Source organism: Prinia subflava, chromosome 2, assembly GCF_021018805.1.
Source record: "Prinia subflava isolate CZ2003 ecotype Zambia chromosome 2, Cam_Psub_1.2, whole genome shotgun sequence".
Classification (NCBI taxonomy): Eukaryota; Metazoa; Chordata; class Aves; order Passeriformes; family Cisticolidae; genus Prinia; species Prinia subflava.
In genome coordinates, this window is record NC_086248.1 from 52237659 (window position 1) to 52257557 (window position 19899).

A 19899-nucleotide genomic window follows, 5' to 3' on the forward strand; every position below is an offset into this window, starting at 1 on the left:
CACATTAGGTATTATTGTGGACATGTCAGTTTGACATTGGCTCTTTTAAGTAATTATTTTATTGCACAGAATAAAGCTACTTGGCCATAGTAATGATATATTCTTTTTGGACAGCACATAGATAGTTAATTCTGTAAAAGAATGACAGCAAGGCCACACAGTCTACCTTCCCTATCAGGAATCTATCCTTATACCAATAGTATTCCTATTCGCTCCTTTTATGATGAAAGAGAGTTAAGCTTGGAGGAATGACAGAGTTCTCGTAATGTTAAATGTAAGCACAAATAAAGCATACCTCAACAGAGTAGTTTCCATGGAACACAGCTTGAGTTTTATATTAAACTCCAGCAATGATGTTCACTCACTGATGCTGCACTGCTGAAGGCAGTGAAATCACGCTTGAAAGGGTTTTTGCAGGGGGCAGCTTTAGAACCCTCATGACACCGACTTAAATCTACAGATATTGAGAGAAAGGTCTCTGCTTCACCTTTCCTGCTAAATAATGAGTATGATTCTTCTGAGAATCAATACACCGAAAGCTTTCTAGACAGTAATGTTCCAGTTCTTCAGTTGCTCATAATGTGTGTGTGTGTATATATATAAAGCAATATATCTCCAGACTCCAAAAATCTATTTTAAAGAAACACTGCCCCTTAAATGCACAGCACTACAAAGGTCTTATGTGTGCAGACCACTGTAAGCTTAAGAAATACAATTAATTTGCACATGGCCGGACAAGTAACATCACAGCTTTGCAATATAGCATTCCCAGGGCGAGAATTACATCCATGTATTTCTGCCATATTATTGCTTGAACCAGCCCATATTTTTCCCAAATCTGGTGCAATTTGCAGTGTATGAAAACATTCATCTCCGTAAAAGAAGTGAGAAAAAATAGCAAGACAGGATTTTGATCAATACTGATTCTGATTAAGTTTGATCACAGCACTTGACATTTTGAGCAAGTCTGGAAGCACACTTGCAGAGACTCAGGATCCTCTGAGAGTCTTTAGTGATGTCACGGGACATTGTTGACTTAGTTGGGAATATTCCATCTACTTTTTTGTTTGCCTTATATGGCTATGATAAGGCAATAAAATCCATTAACTTCATTTTGTGGTTAATCTTACTACCAAAGCTTCAATAGTGCTGTTTTATTGGTAATTTATTTTAGGTTTTGCCTGTCTTCTTTTTTTTCTTGACAGAAGGAAAATGATTTTATCAACATGCTTATGGATTAAAAAAAACAAAACAAAAAAAGAACAAATCAAATTATTGTTTGTGGTCGTTGTTTATAAAATCAGGGTCAACAAAGTGCAAGCAGGGAGCTGGTGCAGGCATGGGTAATGTGTCACTTTTAGAAAGAGCAGTATTCATTTATACTCCATATGGACATATCAGGGAAAACTGTAAAGAGCAGATTTTTTCAAGGTGCAGAAAATGAGGTTCATAAAAAGGTGCATTCACTAATAATTCTATGTATAAATGAGCAGGAATGTTGTTAATGGTTCCTTCTCCTCTAGAGGCCCATACTGCAGCATTAAAATGTGAGTGGGACAGATGCAGACACCTAATCTTGATGAGTCTGGGATCCAGAAATGATCTTCTGCTCATTGCACCTATTTCTTTTTATCACTGCATGGTTTATAAAAAACAAAGCTCAGTTAATTAAAAAAAATAGGTAGGGATGCAAAGCAACAAGATTTTTCAAGCTAACTTTCCCAGTTTTAAACTGATTATTTGAGACAGTCAGGCACCTTCTCTTTATCTCTGAGGACTCATTTCCTTCCTTCTCATGTAAGACAAAAATCTTTTGGAGCTACTGAATCAGGAAGACTCTGCTCTGTGTAATTCTCATACTGCACCGTGCTCCGCTGTGTTTGAGGACTTTCTAGGAATATATTATGTGATGTTACTAACTTCTATCATTTTCTTTAGTTTGGTTTCTTTTCTCGCATTCTTCTGCAGGGTGAAGACTGTATTCAGTGTTTTGTTTGGATTTTTGGGGGGGTTTGGGGGTATTTTTTGTGATACAAAGGTATATTGTGGCATGCTTTTGTTAGAGAGAATAGGTTAAAGGAGTGCATCTTGCACTATAACAAAGGTGGTAAATTTTGTGAGACCTCTTCATCCATGTAGGAATTCATTAATAATTTTATTAGTCCCCAAGACATCTTTGCTATTTGCATAGATGAACTGTACCTTTCTTATGGGAAGTCCTAGTCCATGGGGGAGGAAACCTGTTCCTGATCTTTATCTTGGGGAATCTCTGTCTCTATCCTGTTCCTGATCTCTGCAACCACCCTGGGCTCAGGTCACTGAGCATCAACAAAGTGAAAACTGCCACTTCTGATTCTGAGCTTCAGCTCACAGTGTGTGCCCACTGCTGCTGATGCAATTAGAAGATAAATCTTGAATGGCTGTCACTATATCAGAACTGATAAATTGCCTGGTTAAAAAAAAAAAAAAAAAAAAAAAAAAAAAAAGAGAGAGAGAGAAAGAAGAACAAACTAATGTGAGATTCAAATAAGAACAAAATTATTATGTTTACCAAGGAAAGGGCTGGATAAATATGGGAGAAGGAGAGGTTTCTTTTATGAACTCTGATGGTCTCATGGGAAAAAAAACTGACATTTGTACTTAGATCAGAACAATTTGAGCTTTAAGGCATTCTTTTAATCAACATGCTCATCTGATGAAATGCTGTAGGATTTGCTTATATATCAAAGGAGTTCCCTAGAGATTTAAGCAATGTAACTGAATACAATTAAAAGATCAGCTGTAAACACCATTTGTGATACAGTTTGTTTGCTGTGCTTTGTAAGATAAGTTCAGTTAATAACACATAAACTTGTGGTGGTTTAGAGGACAGTAAAGTATTGAACTGTAGTGCAAGAAAAGGATTACCACTGGAGCCTGCTAGAGATGCAACTATTCAGCTATCTTGGATCTGATGGTCTGTAAAAAGAGAACAGAGAAACTATTAAGCCAAGGTTCACATCCAAGAATGGAATCATTTATGAACAACCTTTCTGGGCCTAATTCGTTGCTGAATTAAACCTCAAGTAATGTCATTGAAGTCAATGGGGTTATGCAGGGCATAAGTCAGTGAAGCAAATTAGCCCTCTGTCGTGAAGCCAAGAAAGGAAAGGGAAGAGGGATCCGATAAAGGAGAGATGAAATGCTGATATTAGCTGAATGCCACTTCTTGGTACAGTGCGTTCTTTGTGTCCAGCAGTGAATATTTCATCCTTCCCAGGTGTAAAATCTTCCCAGCAGCACTTTAAAGCAGATTCATAATAAATGACAAAATTAATGGTTTAGTTCCGTTGTAATGCAGCTTCTGGGCTTCCAACAGGAATTTAAACTGTGAGCAGACAACATCTATACTGAATTCAGTGTGATCTCCAAATCAAATCTTGATCTCTTCAGGAAAGCCTTGAGGCTGACCTTTTATTTTTCTCCTTTTGCCATCTTTTACCCATACGGATATTAGAAGATAGCATTTGTGGGTATAGGTATCTTTCTATACAGAAAACTGTCAGAAATTACAGGAATATCTGTGTAAGAGCTGGAATAAACTAGGCACAGTCACTGCCTCAGGTCTGAAGGCAGCATGAAATAGAATGGATTTGTTTACATTTAATTTATAGATGGGTAATAGTAAGGGCTCTAAGAACCCACAGTATTGCAGTGATTGTACATAAGCCTTGGATTAATGAAAAAAAAATCCATTTTCACTAACCAGCATTCATAATACATGGTCTCTCAAATTTCACTTCTTCTACTGTCCAACCCATGATTACTCAAACTGAGGTTAAGATCATTGTCTCCCTCAGCCAGAGATTATGGGGTTTGCACCATTCACAGAGGGCTCAGTCCTGGCTGAAGCCACTAGGCATTTTTATTATCCATATAAAGAACGAATTCCCAGAATGTACAGATGGGTTTGCAGCTCATGCAAATATCTCTCTGAGGTGGCCTTTGCAGAATAACACATTTCGGCAGCAGGGCTCACTTTTCACTACACAGAGATCAAATAACTGGAATTACTTTGACGTCTTACCATGCAAACTTCAGTGATGAGCTTAAGGATGGAAAATTATTTATTGTAATGTAGTAGAGAAAACTCTTCAGACCTACATGTAAGGGAAATTGTTAAAGCAGGCAATATGATACACATTTTGATGCTCCAGTATTTCTTTTATTTCTGGTCTAGCTTAGCAACAACAGAACTTGTTGGAGGGACCAGCAGCTGACTCAGATGATACTTGGCCTGTTGCATGTGTGATGCTGGCCATTTATTCCTTTTTTATTATCATTTTTTTCAGGTGGTACTTCAGTAACTACTCCAGATTTTCATTTTCTTTAAATCCATTGCTTCTGTTTACAATCCAATTCTGGGTGTGCTCTGTAGAGAGGATTGAAGAGAACAAGATAGAAATTTGCCAGCTGCTGTGTGAGATGCTGATGTAAACACATTCAGGACTATCCAGAGCAACTTGTCATGAGGCTTGGGGACTATTGCAGATATGGGAACAAGTTCCATTAATCCACAGCCCTAATTTCAACTCAAAAAATATCATTATAAAGCTGGTTTCCAAGTGCACTGAATTTGTCCTTGATTTAGTTGGCAGAGTTCTGATTTTAAAAAAAGTTCTGCTAGAGGGCCAGGTTTTGTTGGATATCAAATCTGGTTTTTTTCAGAAATATTTACATTTTCTGTAACTAAAAGCTCATCCAGCCAAATACCCATTCACTTTTCTATTTTTCCAACAATTAAAAAGAATTCAACTAGTCATTGGAAAAATTTTGGTCAATTTTTGGAAATTTTATTGAAGGATGTGTTTTCCAAGAAAGATGCAGAATTCCTATATTTCTAATTAAAATTATTAAACTGTTGTGGAGAATTGTCTTTACCTCACCAAAGAAAATCTGTTGAATTTTGTTATTTCTGTTTCTGTAGTCGTTTTTTCTAAAGCCGTCCCTTGTTTCTTTATGGTATCAGTCTTACATTTAACACTATTACATTTTGTTTCAGCTGGCAGGCTTCATCTATGCCTGTTATGTTGTGAAGTGTATTACTGAAGAAGAGGACAGCTGTAAGTACTAAAGCTTTATTACATACAAAATGAATGCTTTTTTTATTTTTTTAATCACCTCTCCACTATGCTGGCTCTTGCTGACTTCAACCTAAATGCCACATTATATTGTAGCCAGATCATGTTTTCTGTCCATCCTTCTTGGTCTAAAATCTGGAAATGTCTGAGAACAAAGGAGTCATGAAATACTGGTTAAAAATTACATACACCTTTCTTCTGGAAAGATCATTGCAACTCTTTATCTCAGTACTTAGCCTAAGACATAAAACAAGTTTCTTGGATTTTTTGTTGAGGTTTTTTTGTTTGTTTAAAAAAGGGGAAAAAAAGAATCCCAATTAGTAAATACAAACTGCTTTTTTTCCCCTTGCTCCAGGCTGTTATTAACTATTTTCAGGGTAATTAGTTACAACTGAGAGTATAGCTCTTTTGTCTTGGCATGTATGTTGTCTTCTAAAAGCACTTCTAGCAAAAAAATGGCTTTAGATCATCGCAGGACCTTCATTTATGAGAGGTGAAACAGTGGAGATCCTCTTGGTTCCTGCTGCTCCTAGGGTACAATTACATGAAGTGAAATGATTTCATATAGATATAGGTTTGTGTTTCTTCTGCTTATTTATATCCATAGAAGCCTTTTGAGCAAAATTTGCTCTTATTGCATGCTGTAGAGTCAAGCCATTTCATTTTTTTCCTCTAACCTGGATTTTTTTAAAAAGGGCCACTGCAGCATTTCAGTACATCTTGGGATTCATACTAAAGCACTTTAGAAACAAGCATCAGAACTGCATGTAACTTTGATAAAATATACATGAATCCTAGGGAGAGCTCTGCAACAGGAAGCTAAAGGGTTTTTATTTGATTGAGAGCACTGCTAGGGCTGGCAGGGGTTCCTTTGTGTGTTCTCCTGCATGGAAAATAGCTACAACTCTATAATCTATTGGCAATACAGTGTCACTGCAAACCATCAAGGGGAGATTTAATGCTGAAATCAAACCACCACATTTTGGAGGTCGTTTTGACTATGCTCATTTCGGTTCTCTTTGTGTTTCTGTGGAAGTGAGGAAGATACAAAGAGTACAAAGGGTTTGGGACAGCTGTATGGACCAGGGGTATGTCCCAAACAGACTTTTCTGTTTAGGGAAGTACTCAGTCATATGTACTCTCTCCTGCTTTCTCATAAATGCATTCATTATCCACAGAGCTGGAAGAGAGTTTTCTTTGTCCCCCAAAATGAAATCCCATTCAATACTGTTCTGCCCCCTCTTCTAAGGGCTGAAATAATTTTTTGATTATTCTGTAGTGCTTTAGGGCATGATATAAGCAAAAAGCAAGGAAGGGACTTGAGACTTGGCTCACCAATGAAGCGCAGAAGTCAGAGCACATTTGAGAGACTGCTCCCATGGTTCATAAAGTGGCATTCCTGGCAGCAAAGTGCCACGGCCAATATGGTATTATTTTCTTCTCTCTGCAGCAAGAGCTCCCTGTTGTTCAGCAGCCACAGATTGTCACGCTTCTTTGAACAATTTCTTGCCATCACCTTGACTATTTTGCCATTACATTTGTCATTTAGATTTCATTATAACTTTGTTCATACACTCCAGCCAGATGTCCTCATCCTGTCAAAGAGCATCTCACCCATCTGCCAGCACGTCTCTGAGGCACCAGGGTGAATCCCCACCCAGTGCAATGAGGCCAGCACAAGCTCAGGTGCTGCAGCTTCCCCTCTGCTGAGGTTTGGGAGCCTGACTGGCAAAAAAGGGAAAGGGAACTTCTGTGGCTGAGTTGTGCCAATGATGCTCAGATTGGATCTGGCCCTCAAGGTATCATAAAATTAAAACAGCTTTAGTTTCTGCTGAGAGGCCTCATGAAGGAGCAAGTAAGAATAATTCTTGTTCTCTCTCTGTTCAGATATCCACTCTGCCAGGTACCAAGTGTTTATAGTGAGAGCCAGGGCCTGCAGTCTGTACAAATACCCCCTGCTCAAGTTCAATTTAAAATTCTTTTATTTTCTTAGATACATTTTCCCTCAACTTTTCCATCCCTTTTGGCAACACATCCATCTGTTGTGCTCTTCTGAGAAGTGTATCCCTTGTGGATGTCTTGCTATATAGGATTTGTACTCAAGGAAGATGTCAAAACTTGACTTACTCCATATAATCACAGATGGGGTCATCTCATGCAGACCAAGTGAATGCTAAGGAGAAAAGCTTTCAGGAAATGTGGAATATATCCCAGATTTATTGCTAGAGCTTTATCCTGCATAAAGTCTTTGATCAGAGATAGCTCCAGTTCCCCTAGCTGTGTTTCTCTTTCCATAGGGTCTTCTTCCACTTTTCCAGTTCCTGCCTGTTGCTATGGAGCAAACTCTGTGACAGAGGGATGAAGGTGCCCCTCCTACTCACGGTGTACTGCCTCCAAAGCTGCTAAGCATCTAGCATAGGAGGAAAGAAGCTTTTCTGTGCTACCCCCAGCCCTTGCCTAGCATCCACACTTGATAAGGAGTGAAGCCAGGCTTGTGTCTCAAAGAAGTTTGGCAGCTGGTCTTCCCTCTGTGTGCTAGCAGTGTGAAAGATCAGCTGTGGAAGATCCTCTGGTAAAAACAGTCACCAGAAAGCAACAACCACCCTGCCCTGCTTTCCCAGCACCAAAGTAGTCCATGAAGAGCAACAGAGGGACATTTTCATCTTAACCACTTCCATATCCACAGACATCACAGGAGAAATCTAGATCTCTGGCTTCAGGACCACTCATGACTATAAAAATGGGATGCCTAACAGACATATAGAGAGAACCATAAGGATAATTGTATTGGGTCATACCAAAGTATCATTTTAGCCACAAGTCCTTTCTGATGATTCAGAATCAACAGTAAAAGTCTTTTGCTTTTCATAGTGGACAAAGTGAACACCCATACACAATTCCATTTATTCTGCTTTTCTAATGGGCCATGGGAACAACAGCAGCCCAAAGGAGGAGCAAAAGAGGCAGAAAGGCTGAACCTGGCAGTACTGAGCAGCAAGGCATAAGACTGGAGAAAAAGCCCTGCAGTGTCCAAGAGCCAAACATGGGCACGTCCCAGATTTTAACCAGATGAAGATATTGACACTGCTCTGGAGTATAGAAGGTGTCTCATCTTCTGTCAGCATAGAGCCTCAACTGTAGAAACACATTTAAGCTGCTCTTAAGCTGCTTCAGCTGAATTAGCTTTGCACTCAGAGTAATTGGAACAAGCTGAAAGAATTACTATTTCTCCATTCTTTATGCAGATTTTATTAAGAGAAAAAATGAGCTAGGGTAGAATTAAGCAAATACTTCACTAAGATTAACCTGCTCTAACCTCACTAAAGAATTAGGAATGGAACAATACAGTGATCAAATCATGGTCATAACTAGGACTGAATCAGCAAATCTAGAGGCTTTAATTACTCACACACCAAATAAATCCAGCCACAAGCCCCCTAAATCAAAGCTCAAGTCTGTGCTACCTTTCATGAGAACAATCTGCTTTGGGTTAATTATTAATTCTGCTCCAAGGATTAAAAAGGAAGTTGCCTTCTCTCCTGGTACAGTCCCAGAAGTGCTCTAGCACCGGGTGCACCAGAGTCAAACTGCAGCACCCACGTCCAAGAGGCAGGCAAGAGCAGCTCTTCCATGGCTGCTTCTCTCAGGGGAGGTCTGCGTGCCAAACATTCTCCCTGTGGCTGCATAGGAAGGAGGAACTCTGAAGGTTGGAGTGCCTCAGGTCTTTTTCTAGGAAAGACCAGGGAGGATGGGTCCCCAGCAGCACTGCTGCCAACTCCACGCTCCCCTCTTCACCACTGCCATTGGAAAGCCTAAGCCAGTACCATTCTTACCTCATTAGCATTATTAACTGCAGCAGTTAAAAATAAAACACGAAAATGTCAGCAACAGCCTTTACTTGGAGGCATTCAATGACTGTGAACTTACTGGAGCTTCTCATTTGTCTCCCAAGATCATATTAGGCCTGCATTTTCTAAAGGCTGCACATTATTTTTAATAACATCAAAATGTTCCTTTAATGTGCATTTGCTCACTAGCAATTTGGCTCTCTGCTGTAAGTTGCTACTGCCTTGCTAAAAGAAAATTCAATGTATTTTTGAAAACTTCATTAATGATCTAGAAATTTTGTGGGAAACACTGGAATATAAGCAGTCAAGCAGCATCCTCCTAGGGCTTTTTGTCTCTAAGTAAAAGAAAAAAAAATGTCTCTTTCATTAAAAAAGAAACCTGGGTTACTGAAATGGGAATTCTGCACTCACCTTGCAGATTCTGTTGAGGGTAAGGAGACTTACTTGTTATTAGAGAGACAGCTTTGACTAGGAATGAACTCCAGCTAAGAGAAAATCTCTAATTTAGTCTGTATCTCAGAGTAAAATCCTAACCTGGAAGGCTCTCTTGCTGACCCAGAGAGGGAGCAGAAATAGTGTTGACCTACTATTAGGCAATGGCAAGGCAATCAGAGAACAAATACAGCCCCTCTGAACGTTCCCTTGTGTACCATGAGGTACAACCTTTGCACCATCTAATGCTAGCAGGCATCCAACCTGCACATACACTTTCTTGTTTTCTCCTGGTGTTGTTTCCAGTTAAACTGCAAAGCAAAAGAAATTGCAACTTTGTCTAGAAGATTTTTGCTGTATATTCCCTGGAACCCTGCTATTGGGAATGTCTTGGCACAGAAGTAAAGCTCTATATAACCCTTTAAAATCATTTCACTCCTCCCCCTCCAATAAAAATCTGTGTTAAAGACTCCATTTGAATTACTGAAAATGTTCAGCAAGACAGCAATACCCTATATAGGAAATATCTTCTGGTAAGCAATACAGTGTTATGTGCCAATAAACTTGGTGCTGAACAATAGTCCACTGTGGGATCCTAGCCCTGACCTGGGAAGTACCAAAGTGATGACAAAGATTTTCTTTTAAAAGACAATATTAAATTCATTGTATGTGAGAGATGTGAAATTTTGACATGCACATGGGAAAGACAGAAAAACCTTTTCTTTTTGTCTCTGTTACAGGCTGACTCCCACCTTTGGGCAGGTTGTTTAAATTCTCCATACTTCTGTTTCCCATATTTAAAATGGGAAATAATGAGAGGGACAAACTCACAGGCGTGTTGTTTCATAACTTTGAGTTTCTGGGATGAAAGGCACTATTGAAGTGCAGAATATGCTCAGGAATCGCTTTATTTTTGTGCCAAATGCTTTTCACAATCTGCTTAGTGAGACATTACAGAGAAACAATACCTCAGCTTCCATTCCTGCTTAAAAATTCTCTAAAACAAAGAGAAAAAGAAACTGGTAGCAAACATTCTGCTTCTTTGTTTCCCATCCCAAGTTTGTGGTTCCCAGAAATTCTTCCCAGTAATTTGCTGTTCATGAACTTCGTTAGCCATGAGAGGTCTAGCTGTATTTAGTTTCCCCTAGTGGTCTTTTCTTCCTGAAAGTGTCCAGCTTTTCTCCTCCTGAGAAAAGGGCATCCGATACCTCGGTTATACACTTGGTTAGTTTTGCATCTACCATTTGTGTAGTGTGTCCTGAGTCTTTCTCTGGAAAACACCAGCGATTCCATCTGCACCTTTTCCATGCTGTCACAGGTGGCATCCACCTCACACTCCTACAGGCACATGTAGGTAGGACTGCAGCCTAAAGCAACAATCAAGGTTTCCACCACAGTCGGTGGAGGCAGAGACGTAACCCCAAAGAGCAATCTGCTCTCTCACGACAGGGGGAATCACTGCTCTGACTTGTGTGCTTGGTGCTGGGGACAGCCTAGACAGCCTGCAGAGACTGCACAGCAACAAATAATAACAGGAACAAATAAAAGCCAATATTTCAAACACACTTGCCCTCCAAACTGTTGAACGGGTCATTGTGAATGGAAATGCAAGGAATACGCTACAAATTTGAAGCTTCAGCTTGTTTTTGCTCAGCTGTGCTCTTCAATTTACAGCCTGCAGCTCAATTAGTAGATTTTTCCATTTACTTGTTTCATTTAGTGTGGTGACTGCTACATGAACTAAGTAAACCAGAGGGAGGAAAATGGGATGCCTTTGGCTGTCAGGATGCTGATAGAAGTGTAGAGGGAGAGAAGACTTTGTAATCCCAAGGTGCTACTTCATGTTTGTCATCCTTAAGGACAGCTGCCTTGGAGAGCCATGGTGCCACCAGGAACATTTAGGAAATTCCCTGAGACGCCTGTACAACATCAATCTTTTGCAGATATCAGTAGCTGGTTGCTGTGTTATTATTTCCAGTCATGTCCTGTCCTGGAGGGGGCCCCTCACAGAGCAGAAGGCTGGGGCTGAACGTCTCGTTCTCCTCGGCACAGAGCACAGGCAATCTTTGTCCCCTAAGGTGTGCTCGCTGCTTCCAAGGCGCAGGCTGAAAACGTCTGAGCTGCAGAGTGCCAGGCTGAAGCACGAGGGAACAAGTTTATGGCAGGAAGATATGACAAGTGAAACCGGCTGCATTTGAGATGCAAATGGACCTGAGCAGTCCAAGGTGTCACAAGGCTTGGCAGACATTACACAGCCTGCTCCGTGATCATTTGGCACAGCACTGCAGAGAGAAACAAACTTAAAAGCTCTGAGGAGGTGCAGTTTGTTTAAATAATAGCAAGTAATTAGTCTGAAGACAAAATCAGTGATGGCATTTTATAATTACAATTAATTTAAAGGTTAATTTCCTTTGGTGCTAAAATCTTATTTAAAACATTTACCAGGAAGGGAAATTAGGATGTTACTATCTAGATGCATAGAATGCTTCTGGGAATCCGTGCCTATTATCACTAGAAAATTAGGTTAGACTCAAAGTGGGAATTTCAATTCATTTTAGTGTATAATAGATGGTGGTCAGGGCCTTGAGTCAGAAGGGTTGCTTAGGGTATACTGTATGATTTGCATTTCCTTTGTTTGTGGGATTAATTGCAAATGTTTCCAACAAAAGGGCTGGGTTTATACATGAACAAGCTTGACATGAAAAGAAAATTGGTTATGGATTGCTGCCTTCGTAACTAATGAAGTTGATGTTCAAGGAATCCCTAGGAGACGGTGTTGTGGTATGAGACAAATGTATAAATAAAATCACACAAGGGAAAATGGTGGCATTGCTGGCTTCATCTATGATAATTTCTTTTCTCCCTCGCTTGTCTTCCCTGCCACTCCCCTTGCATCCATCACCACCTCCTGTGGGAGTTGTCAACCCCAAGTTTAAAAATCTCTAAATAACATAACATAAAGCTTGAAGGAAGTAACACTTCCATTCCAGCAGCTCATCACAATGCAATACAGCTTGATAAAATCAATGCATTGTAACAGCTGGGGAAATATACTTACCTTACTTTTTTTTTTTTTTTAACTTTAGACCACACAATTTTTATCTGTTGAAGAATGACATTGCAGAAATGTTGGGAAAGATCTGCACATGTCAAAAAAGAATGAACTGCTAAGATCTGGTTTTTGAGGAAAGATGCATTTCATACCAAAACATTGTGAAAATATTACTCGTTGTTAGTTATTTGTTTCAGGAGAGGAACACAAAGGCATTCAGACCATGAAACAATGTCCCAGTCAGTTGTGTCAAGCCAGTAGCAGAAATGAGGGAGTAACTAGGGATGGTTCTGATAACAAACACTACAGATCATTTGAAGCAATGCTCAGATTGCTGATGCAACTGAATTGGGTGTGGTCTTCCTGGACATGGAAGTGTTTTGACATTGAAAAATAGACAAAGCTCATATTCAAAATCAGGAAAAAATAAACAAAATCTGAAACTCTCAACAAGCTAAAAATTGCATGCAAAATACTTTGAGGCATGTTTTCTTCTGGTGCTGGTGAAAGACTCTGTTTCAACATCAATCCTTTCCTTCTACTTTGCACTGAACATGGAGGGCTGTCTTTTGAAGGAGGCACTCCAATGGGGAGGATCTCCTCTCTCATCTCCTGAAGCACAGGAGAGGCAGCTTGGAGCCCAAAGAGGAACAGCTCTCAGGTGGCCATGTGGGGCTGCTGACCCTTCCCCAGCCTGGTGTCCCACCCTAAGAGGGCAGCTGGCTGCCCTCTTAGGATTTCAGCCAAAATTAGCGGGTAGAGCACAGCAGTCCTGGCCATCCAAGCTCACTCCAGGCTGACAGGTAGGAGCATATTAGAGAGGAATGGTGATGAGCTGCTGTGGGTGGACCAGACTAATTAATTATTTCCAGTGGCCCTGAGAAGGACACCTGCCCATAGCCTCAGTGTCCTTCCTGCTGAGACAGTCAGTGTGAGCTCCTTGCAGTTTCCAACATGCCATGAACATAGCTTTGTACTAAATTATTTTTATCAGCATGACTCCTGTTAAAGTTTTCCTTATTGCTTTTCCTTTCAAATATCTGGATAGGTCTTCATTAGCATTGGATTGTTAACTTTCATAGATTTGGGCCTTGATTCTCCACTTTGTTGCACCTACTAATGACTCTTTTTCTAATTTATTAGTGTGGCAGTCACACTTGGAGGCCACTGCCCCAGGCATTTTCTTTTTCCTCCTTTTTTTTCTTTTTCTTCTCTTTATTGCTTGCCCCTAGCAGTGATCTGGGTAAGAACAATTTTTCCTAATGACTCATTTGATAACTTCTACAATAATTCAGTCCACCACACATTTAATTCTTAGAATGATTTGTCAGTCAAAAACTATATTGCAGGGCTATAATTTTTTGCTCAGCACTTAGGGATTAAAATTTGAAAGCAAACGGCTATTATCCAACAATGCTCAGGCCTGACCAGTTTAGAAAAAATAATATATTGTTCAGACTATTATTGTTCTCTTGCTTACTATCATTCTCTTGTTCTCTTAGCTGAGTGGAGGTCTTTTATAAATTCTTTCTTTACTGAGCATCAGAAAAGCCCTGCTGCAAGTTTGGAGACAATCCTTGCAAAGCCTTGCAGAGGTCAGGGAGCAAGCCTTTTTTTCCAGGTGTACAGGCTGGCAGGTGGCTTGCTGCATTTGTGAGGTATAAAAGGCAGTGCTGACCATTTCAATACAGTATTTCTCATTGCTGCAGCTATGCTCCAGTTATTTCCTGTTGCCCTTTGGTCCTTGTTCCTGCCTGCCTTATCTCTGCTCCCAGTTTCTGCCTTCAGCTACTGAAGACTTGCTCTTGCCTCTCAGCCCTTCCTTGGTTATTCCTGACTCCATCCATCCTGGCTCCTTTCTGTTCAGCAAGGACCTTGGTTCCCATCCTCTCAGCATGGTTCCCACTACTGGCTGGTCCTGCCTTGCAGAAGCTTTGCTCCAGAGCATGGTCTTCCTCGTGTCATGGTCCAAGAGTCTGCTACCAACAGATGCCTTCTCCACCTGGGAATCTGAGACAAATTATGACTTGTCTAATTTCTGGACCCACAGCACCATTCATCTCGGTATTTTCCTGGGTACAACCATGAGCTGGATTCACGTGGAAAGAAATATCTGCCTACTTGTTGCTCCCTAATTATAGGGAGCAACAGGCAGAGATCAATGCCTGTATTTCTTTGAGGGCAGAAACACCACATCATGTTTATTAGACTTCACACACCTGAGTACCTCCCCAGTCATACATTTTGTCTCAGAAGGGCTGATCAAAGACTCAGGGAGGGGATCAGCAGAAAGAGACAGAAGAAGATGCTGCCTTATACCAACAAGAAATATGATAAGAGGAGAAGAAAGTTGAGGACAAGGCCCTGTGAAGCAAAAAATTACTGAATAATATTAATTCTTATACAAGTAAACAGCATGAAAATAGTGGCAATGGAGCAAAATCTGAGCTGAGAACCTCTATCAAAATTTGTGTAAGGGCTTCCCTTTGCAGCTCCAGGGGCCATTGTAGAGCTCAGAAATGCCATGAGGTTGCAGTTTAAAAATCTGAGGTTTAATATTCACCTTGCAAATGGCTGAGCTGAGAGCACTCACAGGCCCTTCATTACTGACTGCTTGGCAGAAATGCTGCTCATTGCAGCGCTAGAACTGGACCTCATGTCCAAGTCCTTATGCCATTTCTGAATCCTCCTGTGACAGCCTCATGTGCTGGCAGATGTCTCCTTCCCCACACTTCCCTGGTGTTTGTCTCTACGGTGGTTTAAGAGCCTAAATCACTGTGTACTCAGCACAAAGACCAATAATGTTTGATTATCATTGTAAACAAACTTTATGGAGATCACATTCAAGCAAACCTCCTCCTGTGTGCTATATTGTGGAACAGCCACCAGACCATGCCCACAGCATAAAAAGGCAGCAGCACTGAATGGTTTGGAAGCGTCTTCACCAAATGGAGAGCTGGGTAGCAGGATACTGGCAAAACTGCAAGAGCAAAGGTGTCCCCATATGTTCTTTTATATTTTTGCTCCATATGTCATTTCCAAGGTCCTTAAAAGCAAACTTAATTTTACTCCACTCCATTTATTTCTTTTTCCTCAATTTGGCCAGTTTTTAGCTACTGCTATTTGTGCACAGCTCTCTCTAGCCTCACACACTCACTTCTGCACCAGCCATGCTTTCAGTAATGTTATTATCTGTCATCTGTTTGCCATCTCTCCTTCCTTCCAGCTACACCTGCAGTAAAATGCCTGGCTGTGGCAGAGAAGCTCAATTGCAGCACTTCAAAAGCCTGAGTCCAGGGAGCCAAGTCTTTGGCCTCTGGAGAGAGTGCATATAAATTTAAGACCTTGAAGGTCAGATGCAGGTTTTGAACACCACATGTTGTCTCTCTGCTGTACCACGCAGAAAATACATCCAGTTGTGACATGCACAGGCAAGGAGCATTCATGCACACATGCATTTCTGTGGTCATTATCACTTCTTTTAAAAGGTATTGTCTTTGTCATGGGTAATTCTAGGTTTTTTATATTATTTTAGTAGATTCTTTAATATATTTAAGGACTGCCATAATGCCAAGCACTGTACAAATGTGAACACCAGCCCTGTTTCTTAGAGCTTGCAATCTTCATATCAGACAACAGGAAACTGATGGGTACAGGGAGAAAGTGAGCACAGAGAAACTATGAGCAGATATTATTCATTCAAGTAAACAGGAAAGTAAGGGCATGGGCAACTTAATTATTGTCAACAGAGCACAGAAGTGTTTTAGGGAAAAGAATGAGATCATTGTAAAGACATTCCCACAAGGAGAGAGAAAGGTTTGGAAATTTGACCAGTATGAAGGTCAAGCTGGTGGCATGGGGGCAGAATTTACCTTCTAGCCCTGAAAGGAGGGAGATTGATGTTGAGTCTCTACAAAAGGCTTTAGATGTAAGAAAATTTAGTTTATACTTGATGTAATATGGAAGGTTAAATCAGTAGAAGGATGCAGAGAAAAGTAACCTAGACAAAAAGGTAAGTCATGCAGCTTAAGTCCACATTTGGTGAGCTCAAAAATAAAAAAGGAACAATTGTCATATTTGACACTGGGAGCCTTGGGTAAATGTTACAGCTGTGTCAATAGGTAAAAGAGTCCTCTTCTTCACTATGCAAAAAAAATCTCCAGAAATTAAATCCTGCGTAGCCCACACCAAGTTGACATCGAACTTTTATCCTCAAGTGATAGACAGACTTGAGGATGCAAGTTCACAATGAGAGACAGCAAAGAAGGTTAGGGAGGAGCAGCTAAGAGTTCTGGTTTTAGCTGTGCAGAACTGGAACTGATGTTTAATTATCCATGAATAAATATCACAGGGAGAAGCTGGGATTTAAATTTGTATGGGTGGAGCAGAGTGAGCACAAGCCAGGTAATCTGTGACACCTCAGAGTGCTGACAACAGCAGAATTTGTGTTTGTGAGTGCAATTACCCAGAGCAGGATGGAGAGAAAAATAAAATGCAGAGGTTACTCCTCACTGGACTCCAGGAGCATGATGGACAGAGAACCCCCAAGAAAGGAGATGAATGATGACAGGAGGAAAGTGAGCACCAGCAGAAGAGACAAAGGAGCCCAAAAAGGCAAAAGTTCCAGGAAAAAGAGAGGAGCAAGTGCACAGAAGGCGGCTGGATGGCCACACAGAGGACTGTATGGGCCTAAATTTGAATAGGAAGATGTGATGTGACTAAGGTTTCAGCTGCATGCAAAAGACAAAACACAAGATGGAAGAAAATCTTCTAAAGAAGTTGAGAAAAGTACCTCCAGAAACTGCTTGAAATCATCAAGGGGAGTTCAAGGGGGAAGACTGGGACAAGCAGGGATAAGGATGGAATCTTTTTTCTTTTTTTTTTTTTTTTTTTTTGTTTTTTTTTTTTTTTATATATATTTACATGTATTTTTTATTGGGAAGGAAATGCAAAAAAGAGATCAAGAGTCTGTCACTAGGACAAACAGAAGTTTTATGGAATTAAATTCTTATTACTGTAGTAAGAGAGAAGGGGAAATGAAAAGTAAAAGGAGTAAAAGTATGTCAAGTTGAAGAAAGGAGTGCTACTTTATCAGTTTGTTTGCACAAAAAAATGGGACTTGATGTGCAGAGAAATGACTGAAGATGAGAGGATTGAAGCAGATGAGGGGGCAGTGGGGTCTGTGGGATAGAACTAATAAAGCTGGAGGAAACAAACTCACTCATATGAGAGATGAAGTAAGGGAAAAGAGAGGAACCGGTAGAGAAGTCATCCTTAATACAGGATTATTACCAAGGACATTCCCACTTTTAAAGAAGGAGCCATGGGCAGGAAACAGATGTGATGGTGAAGACAGGGTTGAGTGCTGGCAGTAGATTCACCACAGTGAGAGGCAGGTCCTCGTGCACCAAGGTTAGGGATGAGATAATCAGCAAAACAAGCAGTGGTAGTGAAAGAACAAAGAAGAGAGTTAGAAAGTAGTCAGAATGTTATCTGTATGCAAGTACCAGGCTGGCCAAGTTGGGTATTTTCCAGTCTTTCCCTTTTCTTTTGTTGGCAGATAAAGCCATTCATCCCTGTCCCCATTCTTTAGCTACATGTCTTTTCATATCTAGTCTGCATTGAATTTTGCATAATGCAAAGGTTTTTCTGCTAAAATGCAAGGAAATTCATAGTGTCAGTCACATTTCCATAAATATATGCCCTATGTAATTCTTCGGGATGGGTCCTAAGCTAATGTAAATTACCATTCCTTCATAGGCATCACTGGAGGTATCAACATATTTACTGAAGGACCTGGATCTTTGTGCTTCTGTATTTATATTTTACAGAGCAAAATTTCTACAAGAAGAATAGTGTCTACTTTTCTTTTAAGAATCTTTCTTTTTGCTTTCTATAGGAAGATGTTGCTTTTATTCCATACTCAATCCTTTCTCTTTGTCCATCTGTTGATTTCAACAGGTATAATTATTCTCACTGTGAACTTTCTTCCATATCGGATCCATGCTAATGGGGTCTATTTTTGTGCATCACATTTTAATGGTCCTTCTATATACCACACACTTCCAAAAATGAAAAATGATAAATTTATGGCTCTCATCCTGTCCTGATGTACAGCAGAAACACTGGAGACTCTGACTGTGAGCAGAGACTGAAACTTCACATTTCTGTGGGTGCTTATTGATAGAAAATATGTCCCTACTTTGAACTGCATGTCCTGCCTGTGTTACATTTATGACAGTCATATGTCTGACAAGACTCTTAACACAAGCAAAAGAATAATCTGATTTTCTATAACACATTTTACAGATAAGTAGTACTGCTATTATCCTATTTGAGTCCAGCTAGGAAAATAAAAATTTCAGTACACAATATTTCAAAGGTGAGTTTGCATGGTTTGAGGGGGCTGCAGGGGTGTGTTCTGTGAAGAGCTACTATAAGCTTCTCCTGTGGCTTCTGATAGAGCCAATGCCAGACAGCTCCAAGATGGAGCCACTGCTGGCCAAGGCTTGGCCTGTCAGTGACAGGGGTAGTGTCTGTGGGATAACAGATTTAAGGGGGAAAAAAAAAACCCCTGCACAACACTTCAGTTGAAGAGTGGAATGAGGGTGAGAGCAACAACCCTATAGATCCCACGACCAATGCAGAAGGAGGAGGAGCTGCTCCAGGCATGGGAACAGAGATTCCCCCGCAGCCCCTGGTGCAGCCCCTGGTGAGGCAGCTGTGCCTCAGGGAGGTCCATGGGGGAGCAGAGATCCACCCCCAGCCCGTGCAGGACCCCGTGTCAGGGCAGGTGGGTGCCCACAGGAGGCTGTGAGCCCATGGGAAGCCTGTGCTGGAACAGGCTCCTGGCAGGATCTGTGCTCCCATGGAGAGAGGAGCCCACAGCAGAGCAGGGTTGCGGGCAGGACTTGTGACCTGTGGGGCACCCGCTGGAGCAGGCTGCTCCTGAGGATCTGCACATCAAGGAAGGGACCCACTGGAGCAGTTCATGAAGAATCGTAACCTGTGGGAAGAATTCACATATGAGAAGTTTGTGGAAGTCTGTCTCCCATAGGAGGGACCCCACGTTGGAGCAGAGCAAGCATGTAAGGAGTCCTCCCCATGAGGAGGAAGGAACAGCAGAGAAACATGTGATGAGCTGATGACAACCCCCATTCCTCATTCCTTGCCACTGGGGTGGAGAAGGATGAGAATCAGGAGTTAAGCTGGGAAGGTTTAATATTTGACTCTATTTCTCTTTATACATCTCATCTTTGGTAGTAATTCAAGGCTATTTTGCCTGTGATAGTAATTACTGAATGATCTCCCTCTGTCTCTGTCTGGAGCCTTGAATCTTTTGTTGTTTTCTCTCTCCTGTTCAGCTGAGGAGGAGAGCAACAGAGTGGCTTTGGTGGACAACTGACGTTCATCCAGGGTCAACCCACCACAAAAGAAATGGGATTAT

General features: G+C 40.9%; 1 protein-coding gene across 4 annotated transcripts in view; it reads left to right on the forward strand.

Annotated features, from left to right (window-relative positions):
• Nucleotides 1-19899, forward strand: part of NKAIN2 (sodium/potassium transporting ATPase interacting 2) — a 534113-nt gene that overhangs the window by 502477 nt on the left and 11737 nt on the right. For all 4 annotated transcript variants that reach the window (XM_063389933.1, XM_063389930.1, XM_063389932.1 and 1 more), the window contains one exon: nucleotides 5042-5102. In XM_063389933.1, coding sequence (XP_063246003.1) covers nucleotides 5042-5102 — 61 coding nt within the window. The remainder of the gene's footprint in view (nucleotides 1-5041; nucleotides 5103-19899) is intronic.